The sequence below is a fragment of the Mytilus galloprovincialis genome, chromosome 4 (genome assembly GCF_965363235.1).
Source record: "Mytilus galloprovincialis chromosome 4, xbMytGall1.hap1.1, whole genome shotgun sequence".
Lineage (NCBI taxonomy): Eukaryota > Metazoa > Mollusca > Bivalvia > Mytilida > Mytilidae > Mytilus > Mytilus galloprovincialis.
In genome coordinates, this window is record NC_134841.1 from 1,144,435 (window position 1) to 1,166,764 (window position 22,330).

General features: G+C 33.1%; 1 protein-coding gene across 3 annotated transcripts in view; it reads left to right on the forward strand.

Annotated features, from left to right (window-relative positions):
• LOC143071084 (N-alpha-acetyltransferase 35, NatC auxiliary subunit-like) overlaps positions 1-22,330 on the forward strand; it is an 88,135-nt gene that overhangs the window by 54,453 nt on the left and 11,352 nt on the right. For all 3 annotated transcript variants that reach the window (XM_076245163.1, XM_076245162.1, XM_076245164.1), the window contains exon 18: positions 9,970-10,050. In XM_076245163.1, coding sequence (XP_076101278.1) covers positions 9,970-10,050 — 81 coding nt within the window. The remainder of the gene's footprint in view (positions 1-9,969; positions 10,051-22,330) is intronic.

The following is a 22,330-nucleotide window of genomic DNA, read 5'->3' on the forward strand; positions in this document are numbered from 1 at the left end:
AGGTGCTATCCAACACTTTGATTTTAAATGCTCAAAAGATGTTGTATGATTGCCATTGAGACAACTCTCCACAAGACACCAAATGACACAGAAATTAACAGCAATAACAGACACCTATATGGCCTTCAACCATGATAAAAAACTGTACTGCATAACGTGAGGGTACCCAAATTGCAACTTAATTGACAGTTTTTATGCAGTTAATCTGCATTATGCGAGCACCCTAGATTTGTGGTCTACCCAATAAATGCTGAAATACTTGCCATTGTTATTATCTAGCTGGCTACTATGTTATATATAACTAATTGAACATTTTTTTAATACTTTTAATTCTGGATTACAAAAAATATGACTAGAAAAACCTTAAATGATCGTCGAATCACCCAAAACTTTTGAAGTTGCACATAGGAAGTAGTGCTCATTAGGAATTCTAATGTAGTTTATTATCGCCTATTTGGCTAAGATGTCAAAAAACAATTGTACGAAATATTTAATCGCCGAAAATCTTTTAAGACAAGTAGTTTAGATTTCCCAAATGGCAAAAGTCGTAGGAATATTGTTTGTCATCAATACGTAGTACAACTTCGTCAGTAGTCTATTATATAACAAGTTCAAATGTTCATGCTGTTGGCGGCAATTTCAAATTAGAAGACGAAATTCGTATCTTTTCAATTTGGAGGCAGGGGTTCAAATAAGCGGTGGTCCAAGGTCCGCGACCTTCCACTTTTGACTTGGTTACTAGCCACGCCCGACGGGCCTTCCACTCTGAGACAACTATATCACAGTTATAGTAGTCTCAGTTCCACTTGAAAGAAAATTAAAAATAACTTTGCAAACCTTTTCGCCAAAGTCTCCAAATAAACGATCTCAAAACTTATTTTAATCATTATTATTATACCCCCGCTTTAAAAAAGGGGGGGTATACTGTTTTACCTCTGTCTGTCATTATACCCCTGCTTTAAAAAAGGGGGGGTATACTGTTTTACCTCTGTCTGTCAGTCCGTCCGTCAGTCCGTCCATCAGTCCGTCAGTCAGTCCGTCCCATGAAACTTTCGTCACATTTTTCTCAGGAACTACACATCCACCCTTTCTGTAATTTAGTATCAACATTTATATATGTCAGCCATACAGTGTGATGCGTTTTCAGATTCATCACTTGACAACTTCCTGTTTACCGAACACTTGTCTGATTTTACACGATAGCCAAGTTGAAAATTTTCGTCACATTTTTCTCAGGAACTACAATACAAGGATTTCTGAAATTTGGTTTCAGGATTTATATAAGTCAGCTATACCGTGTGATGCATTTTCAGATTCATCACTCGACAACTTCCTGTTTACCGAACACTTGTATGATTTTACACATGATAGCCAAGTTGAAAATTTTCGTCACATTTTTCTCAGGAACTACAATACAAGGATTTCTGAAATTTGGTTTCAGGATTTATATAAGTCAGCTATACCGTGTGATGCGTTTTCAGATTCATCACTCGACTACTTCCTGTTGACCGAACACTTGTATGATTTTACACATGATAACCAAGTTAAAAATTTTCGTCACATTTTTAAAGCAATTGCTTTTATGCCGTCGCGTATGGCCATCTTTGTGACCCAGATCAGAGACTCCGCCCAGATCAAGCCATAGTATTTTGTTAAACAGGCTCCTGGTCAGTCATTCTTTAACACCTATGTATGTTTTCTAATGCAATACATAGCTTGAAACTTTAAAAAAAAGTTAGTGGATTTAAGAAGTTTCAGAATATGTTCTTGTAGATGTATTTTTGTATTTAAAGGGTCAACCGTTTGACTATCAAATAACATAGAAGTCCGAGTGAAAAAAAGTACATTTTTATAACTGCGATTCCGTTTTCCGCCGTTCGTACGATGTTTCAACAAAATATGGATTCATTTCAGTTGTTGATTTAGTATTGTAAATTTAACTGAATTATCTCCTAATAAATACATTTTTTTATGTTTAATTTGTGTTTCTTTAAGAGGTCAGGTGCTCTTGTTCATTCATAAAATTATCGTTCATTCATACATTTATCGTAAAATCAAAATCACTACACAGGTTAATGCGTAGTGTCAAATTATTACCTGTAATCTCAAAATAGACAAACTTTATTTGCGCAAATAATTTAGCGGAACGAAACCCTTGTTGAAAACACATAACAATAAGTTCGTTTTCCTTTTCTGTGAAAACTCCGTAATATTTATCGATCACCTTACTAATGAAATGGACCCGTCCAAACGTAGTAGATGCCAAGTCGGTCCAGATGAAGAGATATTTACAATTTGGAATTTTCTAGTTTATTAATACATAGATTGAAAAAAAGTACGTCTTTTTAAATATCATGATCAAAACTGGGTTTGCATAACAAATGTCAGATGAAACCATTATCCTCGTCTTTTCAGTGAACAAGTCTACTACGTTTGTTGACACTGGACGGTCCACCGTGTTAGCAATTTTATTTCACATGTTTTCGAAATATTGAAGATCATTTTTCGCAATGTTTCCTAAAAATTGATAAATATCAAAGCAACGTAGAGCTGTTTGTTCTTGTTCGTATAATAAAATTGAGAATGGAAATGGGGAATTTGTCAAAGAGACAACAACCCGACCATAGAAAAACATACAACAGCAGAATTAAGGTCACCAACAGGTCTTCAATGCAGCGAAAAATTCCCGCACCCGGAGGTGTGCTTCAGCTGGCCCCTATACAATATATATACTAGTTCAGTGATAACGATTTAATGTCATGTTTGTCTGTGATGACCCCCCCCTTTTCGGGATTGCATGAGAATTGTAGTTATCTCGTACCCACATGCACTTGTTTCTATCCATAGGAAGGTCGACTATCCATATAAAACTATTTATATGGATAATCGACCTTCCTATGGATAGAAACAAGTGCCTGTGCTCGTACCGCATCAGAAGGACACATATCAACTGAGCAATAATGTTTGGAACTTAGTTTTAAAAATGATGACAAAGTAACATTATGAAAATATTTTTATTAAGCTGAAATATACATTTATTCTTTACATGTTTATGTCTTGTAAGATATTTTATTTCTTTCCCGTTTTTTAACATTTGCGTCTGGATAGTTGAAATGTTTTAACTTAATCATTTGTGTTAATGGTTAAATATAAATTAATAATGAAAATTGTTAAAATTAAATCAATAAAGGAAATTATTGCCAAGGAAGTTACAAACACTACCAGGGGATAATCCATGATGATTTCTTTTTGAGTTATATGTTTCAGCACATGTATATTTGACCCCAACTTTAGCCTGGTAAACGTGTTGTCTCCTTGTGAAATATAAAACATATTAAAAATGACTTTCTGCTAAAGTCTTTTATTTATATAAAGTTAAAACCTTCTTACTTTTAACTAGACAACACTCATGTCAGGTTTAATTCTTGTATATATGTGGATGAAAAATAAAAGTCCCCAAACATTAACATGGCAGCAATTGCTTTTACAGCCTTTATGGCTTTGATTCTCAGGAACTACAATACAAGGATTTCTGAAATTTGGTTTCAGGATTTTTAAAAGTCAGCTATACCGTGTGATGCGTTTTCAGATTCATCACTCGACAACTTCCTGTTTACCGAACACTTGCATATTTTTACACTATTAATATTATCCACTTGCGGCGGGGGTATCATCAGTGAGCAGTAGCTCGCAGTTTCACTTGTTATTATTCATGACTGCGATGTCAATTTTGTTCAATCGCTAGCTATATACAGAATATCGCCGACAAAAAATGTGTAAATACGAGTAAAATCGTATCTGACTGACAAAAACAACATTGGAACACAATGATAATCACTGGGGTAAAGCTGATGACCGTAACTGCATTCACGGTCATCCCAAGATGTCGGATGAAAAATTAGGTCAGTTTCTGTATTGTCTGTTTAAGTGTTTCTATATCATTTTCTTTTCAAATCATACATTGAAACGATGAAAAATAATAAAAGAATCACTCGGAAATCACTAATTACTTCCGAGAAATGTGCATGAAACGGGAAATTCGATTTGAAAAAATCGTGAAGATGACCGTAAATCATAATCAAAATATTTTCAAGATGACCGTAACATATAACAAGGATGACCGTAATTGGTAAAAAGATGACCGTAACTTGTAAAGGATGACCGTAATTTGTAAAGACTGACTGTAATTTATATAGAACGACCGTAACTTTTATAGGATGACCATCAATTCTAAGAAATATCCGTATTTGTATTGAAAGCTTTTTGTTGAGTTTGTCGATCTCAATAGGGGCTAGGTTGGCGGATATCAATATGTTTAATAAATTTCTTTTATTGAACTATGATATAATTGGCCGTATTTGGGATTTATGACAATGATAGTAAATTGCATATTTCTCGTAAACAATGAAATATCTATTGATAACGACGTTAAAATTTTAACACAAATTGACAGCGATACGACGAAAATTTGAAGAAACATGAATGTGTCCCTGGTACACGGATGCCTCATCTACACTATCATTGTCTATGTATAGTGGACTATGAAAATGGGATAAAACTGTTATTTGGCATTAGAATTAAAAAAATCATACCATAGGAAAAATGTGTACTAAGTTTCAAGTTGATTTAACTGTAGCTGGACAAACGGACAAACAAATAGACGAACGGACGAACGTACGCACAGACCAGAAAAACATAATGCCAATTAATGGAGCATAAAAAACATTAATAATACATATGGATATTCGGTAATCGAGCCCATGTGTATGGTTCCAGAGCAAGGAGATTAAAATCTTAATTTGTCTTGATATATGCAGACGGAAACACTCTTGAAATAGAACAAAAGAATCGAAGCTCTTTGTTAGAGAAGGCGATAAATGTTAACTGTAATGTTAACTGTAGTGACAAAATTTTTAAAAGTTCATAGAAACAAATACAACGACAATTTTCTTCTCAATTACGAAGTGTTTTATTTTAAAAACACCATTTGCATAAGTTTTCAATTTATCTATTACATTATGTCATAGTAATGCAAAACAATAAGATATCAAGTGGACGACATGGGTATCTATAAGTTGGATGTAGAAAATGCTTAACCTCCGATTTATTTATTTTTTAACGAGGGACGGAGAACATATAAATCTTTTAGTTCAGAAATTTTCGTGTCCGGCCCTTCCATTATGTGAATCAAGAAAATATTCCCAAAAATAGGTAACGATTGTATCGAAAAGAGAAAATCGAATGCACCTTTTTATGTTGGGGCATGTTTGAGGTGTATATTTTGTCTTTAAAACGTAAAAAGCAAGAGTATTTGATATAGCATCTCGCTTCAGATTCTGTCATTTTTATATATCAAAGCTACAGGTTGACTTTATAACGTAACAAAATGACAAAAGATGAAAATTGAATATATGGGTCAAGTGAAATACCTATCTAGTGAATCACAAAAACAGTAGGTGTGTTCGAATAGCTATTTTTTTCTTCTAAAAGTTCTTGACGACAGTCTTTTAATTTGCATGATGAAAATGAATATCTTCGAAAAAATATGATTTTCTTGTGTGTGATAACTAGGGTTTATAATCTTCAACCACTGAAAATATTTAGTCTGCCCTTCCACGAAATATTTAATTAGAATTTTTTTTTTAAATGCTTAAGAATTTTCGAAAATTCCACCTGACATCCGATCAGACAATACTTTTAAGTACAGACAAGATCACTAACTAATGCTCAATTGCTAGTAGATACATTTGTCTTTAAAATACAACTGACATATAACGGATCATAATGGTGCTATGTGGATAAATTTGTCAGTTTTCAAGAGCAAAATTGGCAGAGCGTCATCCCTACAATGGCTTCAATTTCTACGATTGTTGTGAGCATGAACTGGCGTAATGGGGAGATAATTTTGACGAAGTATAATCCTGACTGTATGAATAAGATTTCTGTATATATACAAATTGACAACGTTCCGCCTTGTGATACGCTATTCGTACAAAACAATTTTAAGGATCTACTTTGCTGGAGCTCACCTTCACTAGTCGTATGATATTTTCAAAATATTTTCTGTGATTTTATTTGCACGACAAAATGGAAGACGATATAATATCAATGGGTGTACATGCATTGGCATTTTTAAAAATGTGTATTTATTATATATAATGCATTAAAAGGATTCCCAGAAATAAAAAAAAATCTTTTGTCGTGCAGTTGGAGGCTGTGCACCTCATTTTTTTCATTATACTTGTAAGGTGTAATTTTATCGCGCTTTTGTAGCATGTTTTCCCTACCTGTTTATTTGCATGTCTTTTTGCAAATTCATTTTAAAAATTAAACCCTCTACCGTAAAAAAGATACATATGGTAAACTTTGCAATTTGAAGCACGTCTTATTTTCTTCTACCTATAGGATAATACTCTCATATTAATATGTTTATACCAACACGATTTATCATTTGATACAAAAAGGTAGTTATATAAACAAGGATATTTCTTAGAATTGAGGGTCATCCTTTAAAAGTTACGGTCATCATTTACAAATTACGGTCACCCTTGTTATGAATCGCTGTTTCTGTTACGGTCATCTCGATTGTGATTTACGGTCATCTTCACGATTTTTTCAAATCGAAATTCCCGTTTCATGCACATTTCTCGGAAGTAATTAGTGATTTGCGAGTGATTCTTTTATTAATTTTCGTCGTTTCAATGTATGATTTGTAAAGAAAATGATATAGAAACACTTAAACAGACAATACAGAAACTGACCTAATTTTTCATCCGACATCTTGGGATGACCGTGAATGCAGTTACGGTCATCAGCTTTACCCCAGTGATAATGGCTGCCGTGAAAAGACAATTACAATTTCGGATCCGATTCTGGAAGCGGATAAGGGTAATTCCGAGTTTTTGGCGAATCCAGGCAGGTGACAAAATACATCTATTCATGGTAAATGAATATAAACACTAGAATTGAAAACCAAAAGATATATGTAAAAGAAAGAAAAAGCAGAAAATATTTTAAACAGAAACTCAAAATTACTTTTGACAAATTTTAATGTCAAAATCCAATACAATGTGACAGCTGGGAACAGTATATCTAACAATACATATGTTCCTGGTCACAGTATAAATTTTCTTTATCAGTGATAAATGTTGATAATGCATGTAAGATGCTTTTAAACTGTAAACATATTACTGCAATTTTGAAGGGGTATTTTTTTTCTCAATTTTGAAGGGTCAGTTAAAGAAGCTGGAAGATTCTTACTTTATTTTCACAAATAACTACCTGAATGTAGGCAAATCATATGATATATAGGTGGCGTCCTTTGGGCCACTCTACCCCCTCCTGTTTGATAACTTTGAAACGGATGAGATCCCCACCTCTCAACCATATACATTCATGTATGGGACTATATATATAACTAATCAAATGAAATATAAGGGGAGTCCATGGGGGTGACCCACCCCCTCCTGTTTGGGAACTTACAAAACGGTCGAGATCCCCACCCTTAAACAATATATATTCATGTATGGGTCAATATAACTAATTAAATGAAATATAGGGGGAGTCCCCCTACCCCCTCCTGTTTGAGAACTTGGAAAACGGTCGAGATCCTCACCCCTAAACCATATATATTAAAGTATGGGACAATATAACAAATTAAATGAAATATAGGGGAAGTCCCTGGGGTCATCCTATCCCTTCCTGTTAGAGAACTTGAAAACCCTCGAGATCCCCACCCCTAAACCATATGATATATATTCATGTACGGAACAATATAACAAATCAAATGAAATATAGGGGAAGTCCCTGGGGTCACCCTACCCCTTCCTGTTTGAGAACTTGAAAACCCCTTGAGATCCCCAACCCTAAACCATATATATTCATGTATGGGACAATATAACTAATCATTTACATTTACTATGGTCAGGTCAGTCAGACCTCACCTTTGATCCTTGTAGTAGTGAACATTTGTTCGATTTGTGTTGCATAACTATTGTACTATAGAACACATACTCAGTTTTCTTTACTGGGAAACCAGTCCATTCATACTATAACATGTTCGTACTAAGTCAACATGTACTACTAACAGTCAACTAAAACCAACGTTAACTACCTACTAGAACAACTACAATCATTGCGAACTTGTACCACTGCAGACTCACCATTAAAAATATACATTTATATATTCATTGCTATTGAAACCTTGATAACATATAAATTATTTGCCTTAATAATTAATTCATTAGATAAACATAAATGTACAATATATGAATGTTTAATGCCACATCAGAGGCGGATTTAGAGGGTTTTTCAGTGGGCCCACTCCCCCGCCCTTTCCATTTTTGAGAACAATTTGGTTGATTATATAGGAAATCACTGAAGCATGACTGGAACAGGTCCCCTGTTATGCAGGCAGTGGGCCCCCACTTATGAAAATTTCTGGATCCGCCACTGCACATAATTACGTTTGCCTGGTTTTTGGTTAACTGCCTTCAGCGCTTACAGCGCTTTGATTTAACCTACGTTTATTTATGCTTCAGACAAAAGTTTTCATTATGTGTTTATTTTGTTGATTTATCATCATTTACTATATGTATATGGTTTCACTGATTTAATTTTAATTCCATATGGAATCATAATAAAATTGGTCTGATTTTTGATTTTTTTGTGTTTTAACGCCACTTTTAAGCACCGCTTATGGGCTATTTCGTGGCGGCCAGTTTTTAATGGTGGAGGAAGCCGGAGTGCCTAGAGAAAACCACCGACCTTCGATAGGAAAACTGACAATCCTAGTCAATAAAGATTGGAGTCGAGTGCACCTGCACGAGCGGGGTTCTAACTCACAACCTCAGTGTTGACTGGCTAGTGATTACAGTAGTAACTACTTAGACCACTCGGCCACCGAGGCCCCAAATGGGTCTGAACTGACCTCCAAACGATCAATGATTCTGTAATGAGGAGTACCCAAATTGCATCCATGCATGATGCTTAAATTCCAATCGTTTGAAGTCGAATAACAGAGCTTTTGTTTAATTTCTGTAAATATTTTGACAATCGGATATTAGTCCATGCTTACTCTTCATTTTTAAGAAACAGATACTTGTCACATATTGTATTTGCTAATTTTATAACGATGACATTTCTGTTCATTTTTCTTTTTCAGTAAACACTTCATCTGTTGATAAATGCTGTGAACGTTTTGTGTATATCTAAATATGTTTACCTATTTTGAAAGATGTGCATTATAGTATCAAATCATAAAATAACAAATTATTTTTGCTAAATAAGTGCAATTTTGGTAGTCAGCGCAATTTGGGTACTCGACACAATTTGGGTACTGTTACGCTATTTAGGTATTAAAGGCCTCAAAATCACAAATGGAAGACAATTCAAGCAAAAAAACTAACGGCCTAATTAATGTACAAAAAATGATCTGAAAAACAAATATGTAACACATCAACAAACGACAATCACTGAATTACAGGCTTCTGACTTGGGATAGGCACATTCATACAGAACGTGGCTGGTTAAACAGGTTAGTGGTATCCCAACCTTCCCCCTAACCTGGGGCAGTGGTGTAACAGTACAACATAAGAACGAACTATGAAAATCAGTTGAAAAAGGCTGACTTTATAGATCTCCATAGTATTAGACTAATGCAAACAACTCTCCTCCATTTAAAAAATGACTTTAAAGTTAACAACTACAGACCTTAAACAATAAGAAAAAACTCATAAGGTATAGAAAGCCAGAAACGGCCCAAGATGACAAGCATAAAACAATTGAAACAAGACAATTAATGTTCTGATTTATGTTCAAAACAATAAACAAAAACCAAATATAATGTAAATGCTAATGGTAATTTAGCACAAAGAACCTCTACAATAGGAGAGTAAGGAAGCTTCAAACTTCATTCCTCAAAGAAAGAGGTCACTTGATCAAAAAGTTTTAAACATTTTTTTTTTTCAGATACAGACTCTAACAAAGATTTCCAAAACCAATTATGTAGTTATGAAGTTATTAATGGGAGGTCACAAAAAAGATTCCAAGGTAACTATATTTAGTAGATATAGGAAGATGTGGTGTGAGTGCCATTTATTTAGTGTATGGAATAGATCTATATTTAGTGTATGGAATAGAACTATATTTAGTGTATGGAATAGAACTATATTTAGTGTATGGAATAGAACTATATTTCGTGTATGGAATAGAACTATATTTAGTGTATGGAATAGAACTATATTTAGTGTATGAAATAGAATTATATTTAGTGTATGGAATAGAACTATATTTAGTGTATGGAATAGAACTATATTTGGTGTATGGAGTAGAACTATATTTAGTGTATGGAATAGAATCAATCAGGTGATAGGTAATTGTCAATAGTGTATACTTATTGACTGAGTATGAGTGGAATAGTAAGTTTATGGTGCAACTATTGCCCTAAGGCATAGCCGAGGGCAATAGTTGTATCAGAGGGGACAATAAACTTACTTTTTCACGAGTATCCAGTCAGTAAGTGTTTTAATATATCGAAAAAGACAACAGACAATAAATGGCGCTGATAAATCAACTATCATAATATAAAAAGCGGAAACCCAACCTACTGTCATAAATATTTTAAAATTCTAAGTCTACCTCATACACTGAAGTTAACCTAAGATACAATTTGTAAATCATGATGTCACAACTCTCGTTGTATTTTTAAATATCCTCCAATCCCGCAGCTGCATTTGAAATTCCATGAAATATAATGACGCTTGTGGTCAAATAGTTTCATCGAGGTCCAATAAAAAAGAAGATGTGGTAAGATTGCCAATGAGACAACTATCCATAAAAGACCAAAATGACACAGACATTAACAACTATATAGGTCACCGTACAGCCTTCAACAATGAGCAAAGCCCATACCGCATAGTCAGCTATAAAAGGCCCCGATAAGACAATGTAAAACAATTCAAACGAGAAAACTAACAGCCTTATTTATGTAAAAAAAATGAACAAAAAACAAATATGTAACACATAAACAAACGACAACCACTGAATTACAGTCTCCTGACTTGGGACAGGCACATACATAAATAATGTGGCGGGGTTAAACATGTTAGCGGGATCCCAACCCTCCCCCTAAAAAAATAGCTAGGTAAAACACGACGTCATTACTCCTGCATAATTTTCAAAATCCTCCAATCGCATAGCTGCATTTAAAATTCCACGAAATGTAATGACGCTTGTGGTCAAATAGTTTCACCCAGGTCCAATAGTTGGAAACTTTTGACTGGTCCAATAGTTCAAAGCTTGTAATTTGCGAAATAGTGAAAATATTGTGTACTTATTTTATATAGAATATGATAACTGAGATATAATAATGTCATTTAAAAAATGTCCCAGGTTAGGGGAGGGTTGGGATCCCACTAACATGTTTAACCCCACCACATTCTGCCTGTCCCAAGTCAGGAGACTGTAATTCAGTGGTTGTCCTTTAATTTGTTGATGTGTTACATATTTATTTTTTTCGTTCATTTTTACCCGGATTTTTGAAGGAAATATGGGTATTGATTTGGAGATATACAGCGGGTGGGCACCTGCAAAACAGTGTCTCCACAATAACATGAAAAAGCTTTGACAAATATTTTTCCAATTTAAATATATGTTGTTTCCTGTGACTAAATGAAGGTCAAGTTCAATTTTCACGATTTTAGTCTTTTAGAGATATCACCATTTTTAATATCCATAAGTGGCATTTTAAAATATTTTTCTCTTTTTATCATATTATGAATAAGATAAAGCAGATGGTAAATGTCTTATCTCACAATTATAATTGGAGTGACAGATTTATTTGAAAATTTTCTATATCCTAAGTTGTGATGATTATTAACTATATTATTAGACATTTCGAAGTTAATTACATTACTAATTATTATATACATGTATGTAATGTTAGAGTACTGAGTCAAACCATAGTTCTATTCAAAGAGAAATAACCCTTCAGATTTTCAAGTATGATTTCATTATTAATTATACCCCCGCTTTAAAAAAGGGGGGGTATACTGTTTTACCTCTGTCTGTCCGTCCATCAGTCCGTCAGTCCGTCCGTCAGTCCGTCCGTCAGTCCGTCCGTCAGTCAGTCCGTCCCATGAAACTTTCGTCACATTTTTCTCAGGAACTACACATCCACCCTTTCTGTAATTTGGTATCAACATTTATATATGTCAGCCATACCGTGTGATGCGTTTTCAGATTCATCACTTGACAACTTCCTGTTTACCAAACACTTGTATGATTTTACACATGATAGCCAAGTTGAAAATTTTCGTCACATTTTTCTCAGGAACTACAATACAAGGATTTCTGAAATTTGGTTTCAGGATTTATATAAGTCAGCTATACCGTGTGATGCGTTTTCAGATTCATCACTCGACAACTTCCTGTTTACCGAACACTTGTATGATTTTACACATGATAACCAAGTTAAAAATTTTCGTCACATTTTTCTCAGGAACTACAATACAAGGATTTCTGAAATTTGGTTTCAGGATTTATATAAGTCAGCTATACCGTGTGATGCGTTTTCAGATTCATCACTCGACAACTTCCTGTTTACCGAACACTTGTATGATTTTACACATGATAACCAAGTTAAAAATTTTCGTCACATTTTTCTCAGGAACTACAATACAAGGATTTCTGAAATTTGGTTTCAGGATTTATATAAGTCAGCTATACCGTGTGATGCGTTTTCAGATTCATAACTCGACAACTTCCTGTTTACCGAACACTTGTATGATTTTACACATGATAACCAAGTTAAAAATTTTCGTCACATTTTTCTCAGGAACTACAATACAAGGATTTCTGAAATTTGGTTTCAGGATTTATATAAGTCAGCTATACCGTGTGATGCGTTTTCAGATTCATAACTCGACAACTTCCTGTTTACCGAACACTTGTATGATTTTACACATGATAACCAAGTTAAAAATTTTCGTCACATTTTTCTCAGGAACTACAATACAAGGATTTCTGAAATTTGGTTTCAGGATTTATATAAGTCAGCTATACCGTGTCATGCGTTTTCAGATTCATCACTCGACAACTTCCTGTTTACTGAACACTTGCATATTTTTACACTATTAATATTATCCACTTGCGGCGGGGGTATCATCAGTGAGCAGTAGCTCGCAGTTTCACTTGTTAGATCTGGGAAATATCTTAGCATATGATAATAATTGGAATGACAGATCTGTAGGACTCTGAATATAAAGTTTATTAAAGTTAATAAAGTTATTAGTTAATTACATTACTTATGATTATATGAAATGTTAGAGTACTATATTAAAATTTTGTAAATTGTTTGAAGAATTTTATGGTATGTTTGTTGTTCTGTAAAAACGAATTTTTAGAGTCATATACATGTATACAATTGTTTTGTTGTGTCTGTTAATTTTTATTTTTACTTGATCCTGAACTTCATTAGATAATAATCTGTTATTTATATGTTAAAAAGTTAAAATTAAAATAAGATAAGTTGCAGATCTATATATGAATGTTACATATGAAAGAAAAAATATTGGGAACTATTAACTTTATTTATACAGTTTGATTTATACACTAAGTGTTAAGATAACAGTCACATCTGGTACTTGTTAATCACCCAATTATAACTGGAGTAACAGATTTATTAGAATACTATTAATTATATGTGACGAAAAAATTTAATTATAGGGACTTAAACTAAAGTGTGTATTCTTTTGGTTGTGTTGTGTTGATGGGTGTCTAAGTTTCACTCGTACACGGAACGACAAATGCCAAGTATACTCTTTAACAGGGTTACCCTTTTAATCTACTGGTAGCATGATCCTGGTCACATAAATAAATAAATGGATCCTGGTGTAGTCTGAACAAAGTCTTGTAAGTGAACATAAACACAAAGTGGAATAAAAGTTCAATACTGTATTACTGTATAACACAATGTACATCTAACTACAGGCTCAACAATACAGATCTCCTATCTACTAAAATAAACGCAACTGTCTTCTCCTCACTATAAATTCTCTCCCTCTATCTCACGCTCTTTCTCTCTTTTATGTGACTCCTACAAGCCCGTATACAAATATAGACTACTAGGGCTCCGAAAGTCTGGGTGCTTCGGTGATCCGGGCTCCTAATGCTCTGTGCTCCTTACATATAGAATAATAGGTAGTTTTGTTTTTGATACTGACTATATCATGTGGAATATCTAGACAAGGCCGTTAAGGGGAGTTGTGATATTCCACATGATATAGTCAGTATCAAAAATGAAACTACCTATTATTCTGTTTATCGGTAATTATAACGTCACACAATGTATTGCCTAATATTTTCAGTGATACAGCCAGTACGTTGATACTCGAAATATTAGGCAGTAAAATCAAAGGGAAAATATACGAATTACCGATAAATAAATCTACTAGGGCACCATATGCAAATCGTTAGGGCTCACTAGTCAAACAAAGAAATCTAAATAATCTTGAAAAAGTTAATAGAGAAAAATAACATACCAGTGTTATAACAGATACTTTCATGGGTTGTCTACTCTTTTTTTCTTATTCTGTAGTAACATATGTTTGTTATCAGTAAAATGTATCATACATTTTTGAATTTTCAGTAGGCACGTGGGAATTCATGAAACTTGTGCAATAACTTGATACATAAAGGACGACATCAAAAGTTCAATGTAGGATAAAAAAACATTTAATTCATATAGTTTTTTCACTGGCCCCACCCTCCTTTTGATTTAATTTGGGAAAAAAATGATTGACCAATAAGGATAAACATAACATCGATGTCAAATAAACAAAACTTGCAGCAATTTTGACCCCCACCCCCAAACTTTTTGAATTAAGTCTTTTATTCTTCATTGATTTTTTGATGTCATCCATAAATTTGAAATTTAATTTTCCAATTCAATTTTAAAATACATTTTTGATCAACCATGGTAAATCAATGAGATGACGATTTTAAGTGATAAACTTAGCTGTAATAACTAGTCTTAGTTACTACAGGCATTTAACTCATTATATGAGACACTTGAGAATGACTTGGAAGCTTGCGCAGTACCTCATTACATGCTTTGATAAATTTTTTTTACAACAAATTAAAATACATTGTGATATATGTCTGAAGAAAGGCTTGGAAGAGATGTAGAGAAACTGTAATAACACCCTTCAGATATTATAGGCATAAATGTTCTGTAATAACATAGGTGTACTATGCATGATTGGCAAACTATGAACTGCTTTATCTTTCTAAAGCTTAGTATACATATTTAAAAGACAATTATAATAGCAAAAATACTTGTATACAATTTAACAAAATAAAGGAGGTATAATTCCCACTTGAAACATGTAACATACATATTTTATCACAGATTTTTGATTTAGTGAACCACAATAACAAATGTATGTTATTCTTCTCTAATAACTAACTTAAGTTACACCCTTAACTGCAAATAATCAAGCACAATCCAAATTTAGAGCTGTTTTAAGGTTAAATGTTGTGTCCATACTTGCCTAACTGTTCAGGTTTGACCTCTGCAGGAAAATTTGCTGTCTCTCTGACAGTTTCTTGTTTGTACATAAATTAGGCTGTTAGTTTTCAGATTTGAATTGTTATAAAGTTGTCATTTCGGGTCCTTTTATAGCTGACTATGATGTATGGGTTTTGCTCATTGTTGAAGACCATAGGGTGACAGTTGTAAATTTCTGTGTCATTTGGTCTCATATGGAGATTTCATATCATACCACATCTTCTTTTGGTCTCGCCTTAACGGAGTCAAAAAGCGAGACATAGGTATGCTGTTTTCGGTGTCAGCGGCGACAGCGTCAACAATGTATTAGTTTATGATTAGGTCTAGTTTATGGTGAACCACAATTGGTAGTTCAATCATATTTGGTATGTAGTTGTATAAGCATAGGCACATTTCATTTCCATGGAGATTGTTTGGCCCTCCCCCCTCAGTCATGGTCTATTGACTTCGAAACTTTTGCTTATTTTACATGTATTAGTTTGTGATTAGGTCAGTATATGGGGAACCACAAGTGGTAGGTCAATGATATTTGGTATGCAGTTGTATAAGCATTGGCATATCTCATTTTCATGGAGATAATTTGACTCCGCCCCCTTAGTCATGGTCTATTGACTTCGAAATTTTTAGGTCAGTTCAAGGTGAACCATCAGTGGTAGGCCAATGTTTTTGGTATTTAGTTGTGTAAGCATTGGCACATCTCATTTCCATGGAGAATATTTGGCCTCGCCCTCAGTCACAGTCTAATGACTTTGAAACTTATCTTAGTTTACATGTATTAGTTTGTGATTAGATCACTTTAAGATGAACTGCTAATGTTAAGTCAATGATATTTGGTATGCAAATTTATTGGCATTTGCAAGTGTTGTTTCCATGGAGATTATATAGCCCCAACCCCTTTTCATGGTCTTTGACTTTGAAACTTTTACATAGTTTACAAGTTAATGTTTGTATTTAGGTTTGGGAATGACTTATAATAAGTCAATGATATTTGGTATGCAGTTGTATTAGTATTGCCACATCTCATTTACATGGATAGATATAGGAAGATGTGGTGTTAGTGCCAATGAGACAACTCTCCATCCAAATAACAATTTAAAACTAGAGGGTCCAAGGACCCTGTGTCGCTCACCTTAGATTTTTGTTGACAATTAATGCATGAAATAACAATAACACTTTTTGTTGAAGGAAACTTTGTGAACCAAAATCTAATCTTTCTTGTGATTGATCTACTTTCAACTAGTTTATTATTTTCAGTTTTGAGGTCTAAAACAAACTTTTCAAGTATTGTGTTGTTTTCTCATGGACATACATAAAATTGAGAATGGAAATGTCTATATATTTGTTCTATATAAACTCATCATCGATACCAGGCCTACATTTTGTATATACGCCAGATGCTATCATTACTGGTCAAGGATCATTAAGGAAACTTTAATTGATTTTGACATGTTAATTGATTTTGACATGTTCATCATATACAAGTTGTCAATTGGTTGTGACAGCAAAGTTACTGATCATTATGGAGAATGACAACAGATCAACTGTATCAATCTTTTTACTGGACCCAAGATTATCATCTTTTATGAGTGGTGATCTGACCTTTAAATTAAGATTCAAAATGAATAGGTATTACTTGAATTGAACAAGAAGGTAGACACAGAGAACTAAGTTTTTGCTAGCTTAAATAGAACGACCTTTATAGTAGTTCTAACATGTGTGAAGCTTCATTTTTGGGTTGTGACCATGTTTGTCTCCAACTCATTATTTTTTCTCTTCTTGACTGGAGGTTTTGTTTTTATCAATTTCAAAAATGAATGGGGTGTGAAAAATAATAAAAGACATCAAATTTAATTGTTTATTATGATAAATTTGAACACATCAAATACTTCAAATAAGGCATTATAATATTCATTGTTTTTTACATTTTTTTTTTATATATATGTGCATTTAAATAGTTCACCTTTAGAACAATATTTACATTCTATAACAACACAATTTCAAAGTCAAAATATGACAGTAAAAACAGTACATATAAAAAGCAACACAGCGATTATATTATGATATGATTATTGTTTCCATAACTTGACCTTCAAAATGACTTTAAGTTAATTTGAAAACACTTGTCAAGAAGAATATGCAACAGTTTTTTCTAACTTAAAAGAGTCTAGATTCTATGTATAATTTATTTTGTCTTGAGCATTTAACAACTATCTGTCAAAGTAATTGTCATTTTTGTTTCATTTCTATTCATGGTATACTGAGTTATAGTCCATAGTATCTCTGTTTTTAAGTTTATTCATATCAGTTCTGGTGGATTTGCTTTAATGCAAGATTCAAGAGTTTACTCCATACGTTTATTAATTCTTGTATGATGTTAATATAACAACAACTGAAACAATCTATATATATAATTCTTATTTTCTTCAGTAGTTAGTTTACTGAATTTACTTTACATTGGCTTATTATAAAACAGTCATTAAATGTTCTCAAATTTCTTCTCTAATAAGCAAATGTTCACAAATTTCTGCTCTATTGAGCAAATGTTCACAAATTTCTGCTCTATTAAGCAAATGTTCACAAATTTCTGCTCTATTAAGCAAATGTTCACAAACTTCTGCTCTATTAAGCAAATGTTCACAAATTCTTCTCTAATGGCAAATGTCACAAATTTCTGCTCTATTAAGCAAATGTTCACAAATTTCTGCTCTATTAAGCAAATGTTCACAAATTCTTCTCTATTAAGCAAATGTTCACAAATTTCTTCTCTATGAAGCAAATGTTTACATGAATTGTTCATTAGTTTCTGTTTTATAAATGACTTCTACATATTTATCAAACGTATAAGCAATAATGCAACTACATAGTTGAGTAGAATGACAAATTAATGCAATATTTAACTTTTTTTTCTCAACATTTAACCCTTTGCATGAATTAATGATTTACACATTTTGATAAACCTCAGTACTTAGAATAAGACATAATTGAAATCATAAGAAATTGAAAATGTTGGATTTATAGATTGTTTTTCAATTTGGAGAACTCCAAGTAATTATATTATAATAAAATATGTGGTATTTGTACAGAAAATGATTTATTATGTCTGATATGAACATGAGAGCATTTCTTAAACAGAAAAGTCAATGAATATTGGATGAGATAAATATACAGATTAATTTGGCATTACAAAAAGTAAACTGTACATACTTAATCATGATAAATGTTTAGTATATCATATATATATATAGTGAACAAAAGTATTGTAAATTGTATCAAGTTATCTATATGTAAATTACAATGAATATATGTACATAACAGCAAGGATTTCAACATTCATAAACATTTTGATTATTTAATCATAGTTCATCAAACAGCCAGTTAAATATAATCATTTTGTAGGAAGAGAAATGAGGCATGGAACTTGTGGTCTTCAAAACTCCCTTTTTACATCTATATTAAAGCAATGGGTTTTGATCGTATTCAAAAACAAATATTTCAAGAATTATATATATATATACATTTATAACAAGTAAATATCAGGAGTGTTCACATGCGAAGTGCACACAACTCTCCACTGATACAATGAGCATTCAGGTAGTTGAGGTTCTAAAATTTGATGTCTCCAATCATTACTGACTTGAAATGAATGGAATTCTACTTTTCTTCCATAGCAAAATGGTTGACCAATCACCAAGGGCCTTTCTGCTTTATGGAAGTCAAAGCAACAGTTTCAAATTTCTTTACCTCTGCTACCGTTAATCCAGTGTACCTTTAAAGAAGAAAGCTGTAAAGAAGCTTTCTTCTATACAGGTAAAACTGGATATCAGGAGTCTTGAAGCCAACTTATTTCTATTCCTACTTATGAAAAGGCAAATCTGTTGGAGTGGAAACCCATTTTCCGTTAAAACCACTCCTGCACATTTGAGGTTGCATTTTCAGCAACCGCAAATGTGTCATGTTTTTCAGCGGGTTTAATTTTCATTGTTTCAAACAAAGCTGATTTCGGCATATAAAATAATTATTACACTGAATCATTGTGTTTCAATGGCTACATATATAACTTTATGATCGGACCAATAGGAATCAAGAACATCTGTTTCAAAATTTACCTTACTATCAAAATTTAGGAAAATTAAGTCCAACAATGTACCATAAGATGTAGTAGGTTTAGACACAATTTGTGAACAGCAAAATGAATCTCTCATGAACTTTAAAAAAGAAGTGTTCCCAGTGTTTAAATCAATATTAAAGTCTCCCATTATGATAATTTTTGGATGTCTTAAATACACATCAGGAAGAAGGTTTGCAAGGAAAGTATCTTTTAGTTGTTGCAATTTGCAGTTTGGTGCTTTGTAAACAAAGACAACCTGAAAAAGACCTTTGGTGGGTGATATTATGTCTGCTATAACAAACTCTAAAGATGGAGTTGAGAAAGTGACTGTATTGTGAAGTATACAATCATTTCGATAATATAATACCAATCCATGAGGTGGTCTTGTATTAAAGTTTGTTTGCTTTTGGTCTAATCGAACTGGTGTTTCAAAACCAGGTACATGAAAATGGTCATTTTCATCTGTTGAAATAAGTCTTGATTCAGCAATACCAATTACATCAGCATCCAAGATGTTAGGGTCTGATAGAAGATCATTAAAATGAGCATGGAATGACCTTGAGTTGTTAAAAACTACTTTAAAATTGTTACTTGATAAGTTGTACAATGGCTTGAAGCACAACTGTAGAGTTGCATCTGTACTTAGTCTGTGTAATTCTTGTCGAACACAATCTGCTACCGCTATTGCTTCTTGATTGAGATCTAATATCTGTAATCCAGTTAAAGATGTTACTCTGCTTAGGGCAACATAGTGAATATGTGGTATTTTCCCTTTACGTTTTGATTTCAGACTAACAACAACCTCATGTAATGTATCTCCTTGCGATTTATGAATCGTTTTTCCGGCTGCTGGGCGAAGAGGAAACTGAATTCTTTCAAAGGTCTTATATTTATAAGTAAATGACCTTTTAATGTCAAACATTGGAGTCCATATTTTTTCAACATCTTTTCCATACAAGTGTGAATATTTTCTTCTATTGTTAGCACCAATTCTGGCATCTTCAAACTTAACCCATATGATACTTGGTCTTAAAGATGATGTTTTGCACTCAATCAATTTAAGTTCACAAGTTGAACCATTTGTAAGACCATCAGTGACTTCAATATTAGCTGTAAGATCATATTTCATACCAATTGCTAATACTACTTCTTTTGCAAGATTGGCTGTGTCGGACTGTTTTTCTGGTAAAGAACTAAGTAATTTTGTTTTTACAGATGCTGGTAAATCCCCACAAACTGTGTCAACTGCTTTAACTTTAACCTTTTGTGAGCCTAATTTAGATATGTATTGCAAATTGAAATTATCTACTAAAGCATTTTCAACAAACAAATGAGTTGCATTAGATCTGTATGTTGGATCACTAATTGAAACAGTTCTGGTACTTAACACTGCAAAATCATTTTCAGTCAGCTGATTTTGTCTCAACCTATTTAGTAATAGAGCAAATTCTAAATCATCCTTTTGTCTCATTATTTCGGTAAGTTCATGAAAAGAAAATAATAATTTCCAGTAATTAGGAGCTAAAGCTGTTAATCCTTTGCTTAGATCATTGAAAATCCAGCTGTCAAATACAGGTTGGAGTTGGAAAAAGTCACCAATAGCTATGATACTCACACCACCAAATGAACAGTTGCTTCCCTTGATTTTTTTCAGCCTTCTCTCTAGTAAAGAGAACATTTTGTTTCCAACCATTGAAATTTCATCAATCAAAATCAGAGACAAATTTCTGTATTTCATTCTGAGTGTATTGAGAACATCGCATGACAATGACTGGTCAAGTCCTTTATTTGGTTGTATCTGGAAAGCATTGTGAATGGTCAAACCATTTATATTGTAAGCTGCCTTTCCAGTAGGAGCACAAAGAAGAATTCTAATATCGTCAGGGTCCTCACCTTCAGTAGAACATAAGTGTCTGTGTAAAGCTTGAAATATTGTTCTGACAACTACAGATTTTCCACATCCTGCTCCACCTGTCAAAAATGTATAAAATGGTTCATGTTTTGTTTTAACCCATGTGACAACATGTTGGAAAAATTCCCACTGTTTCTTATTCAAGGATCTTATCAAATCAAAATAATCTCTCTCACTTATTCTGTTTGCATGATTTGTCAATTCTACTGTTCTTGCTTCTATTCCAACTTCACGGGACATATCATACAGTCTATGTTCTGTTGGTCTATCTGGATTGAAGTGTACATACTGTTCAGATTCTGTTGGGCCTATTTCAGCATCTTCCATTTCTACTTGCTGTGTGGCAGGTGCTATTTGATCATTCTCATTACAATCATTTTCTGCCTCTTCTATAGCTTTCTCTAGATCTATCACTTTTCCTTCATATTGCTTAGCTTTTTTTTCTAATAGTCTTGCAACAGTCAAGTACATGTTTTCGAATGTTTCATGTCCGCATTGCAAATCTGAAAGTTCATTTCTCCATGGATAAAATAACATTAAGCGTTCTCTGTAGAAGTTTTCAGAGTCAGTCTTGTAATTGTATTTAACATATCTTATAACCTTAGGTGTTTTTCTTTGATATATTCGAATACCATTCTTCAGGGTTATGTCGATTTTGTTATTGATTTCTTCTATAATATCTGCATTTGCCTCTTCATTTTCACTTTCAGATTCATTTTCTTGCTGTTCTGTTTCATGATCA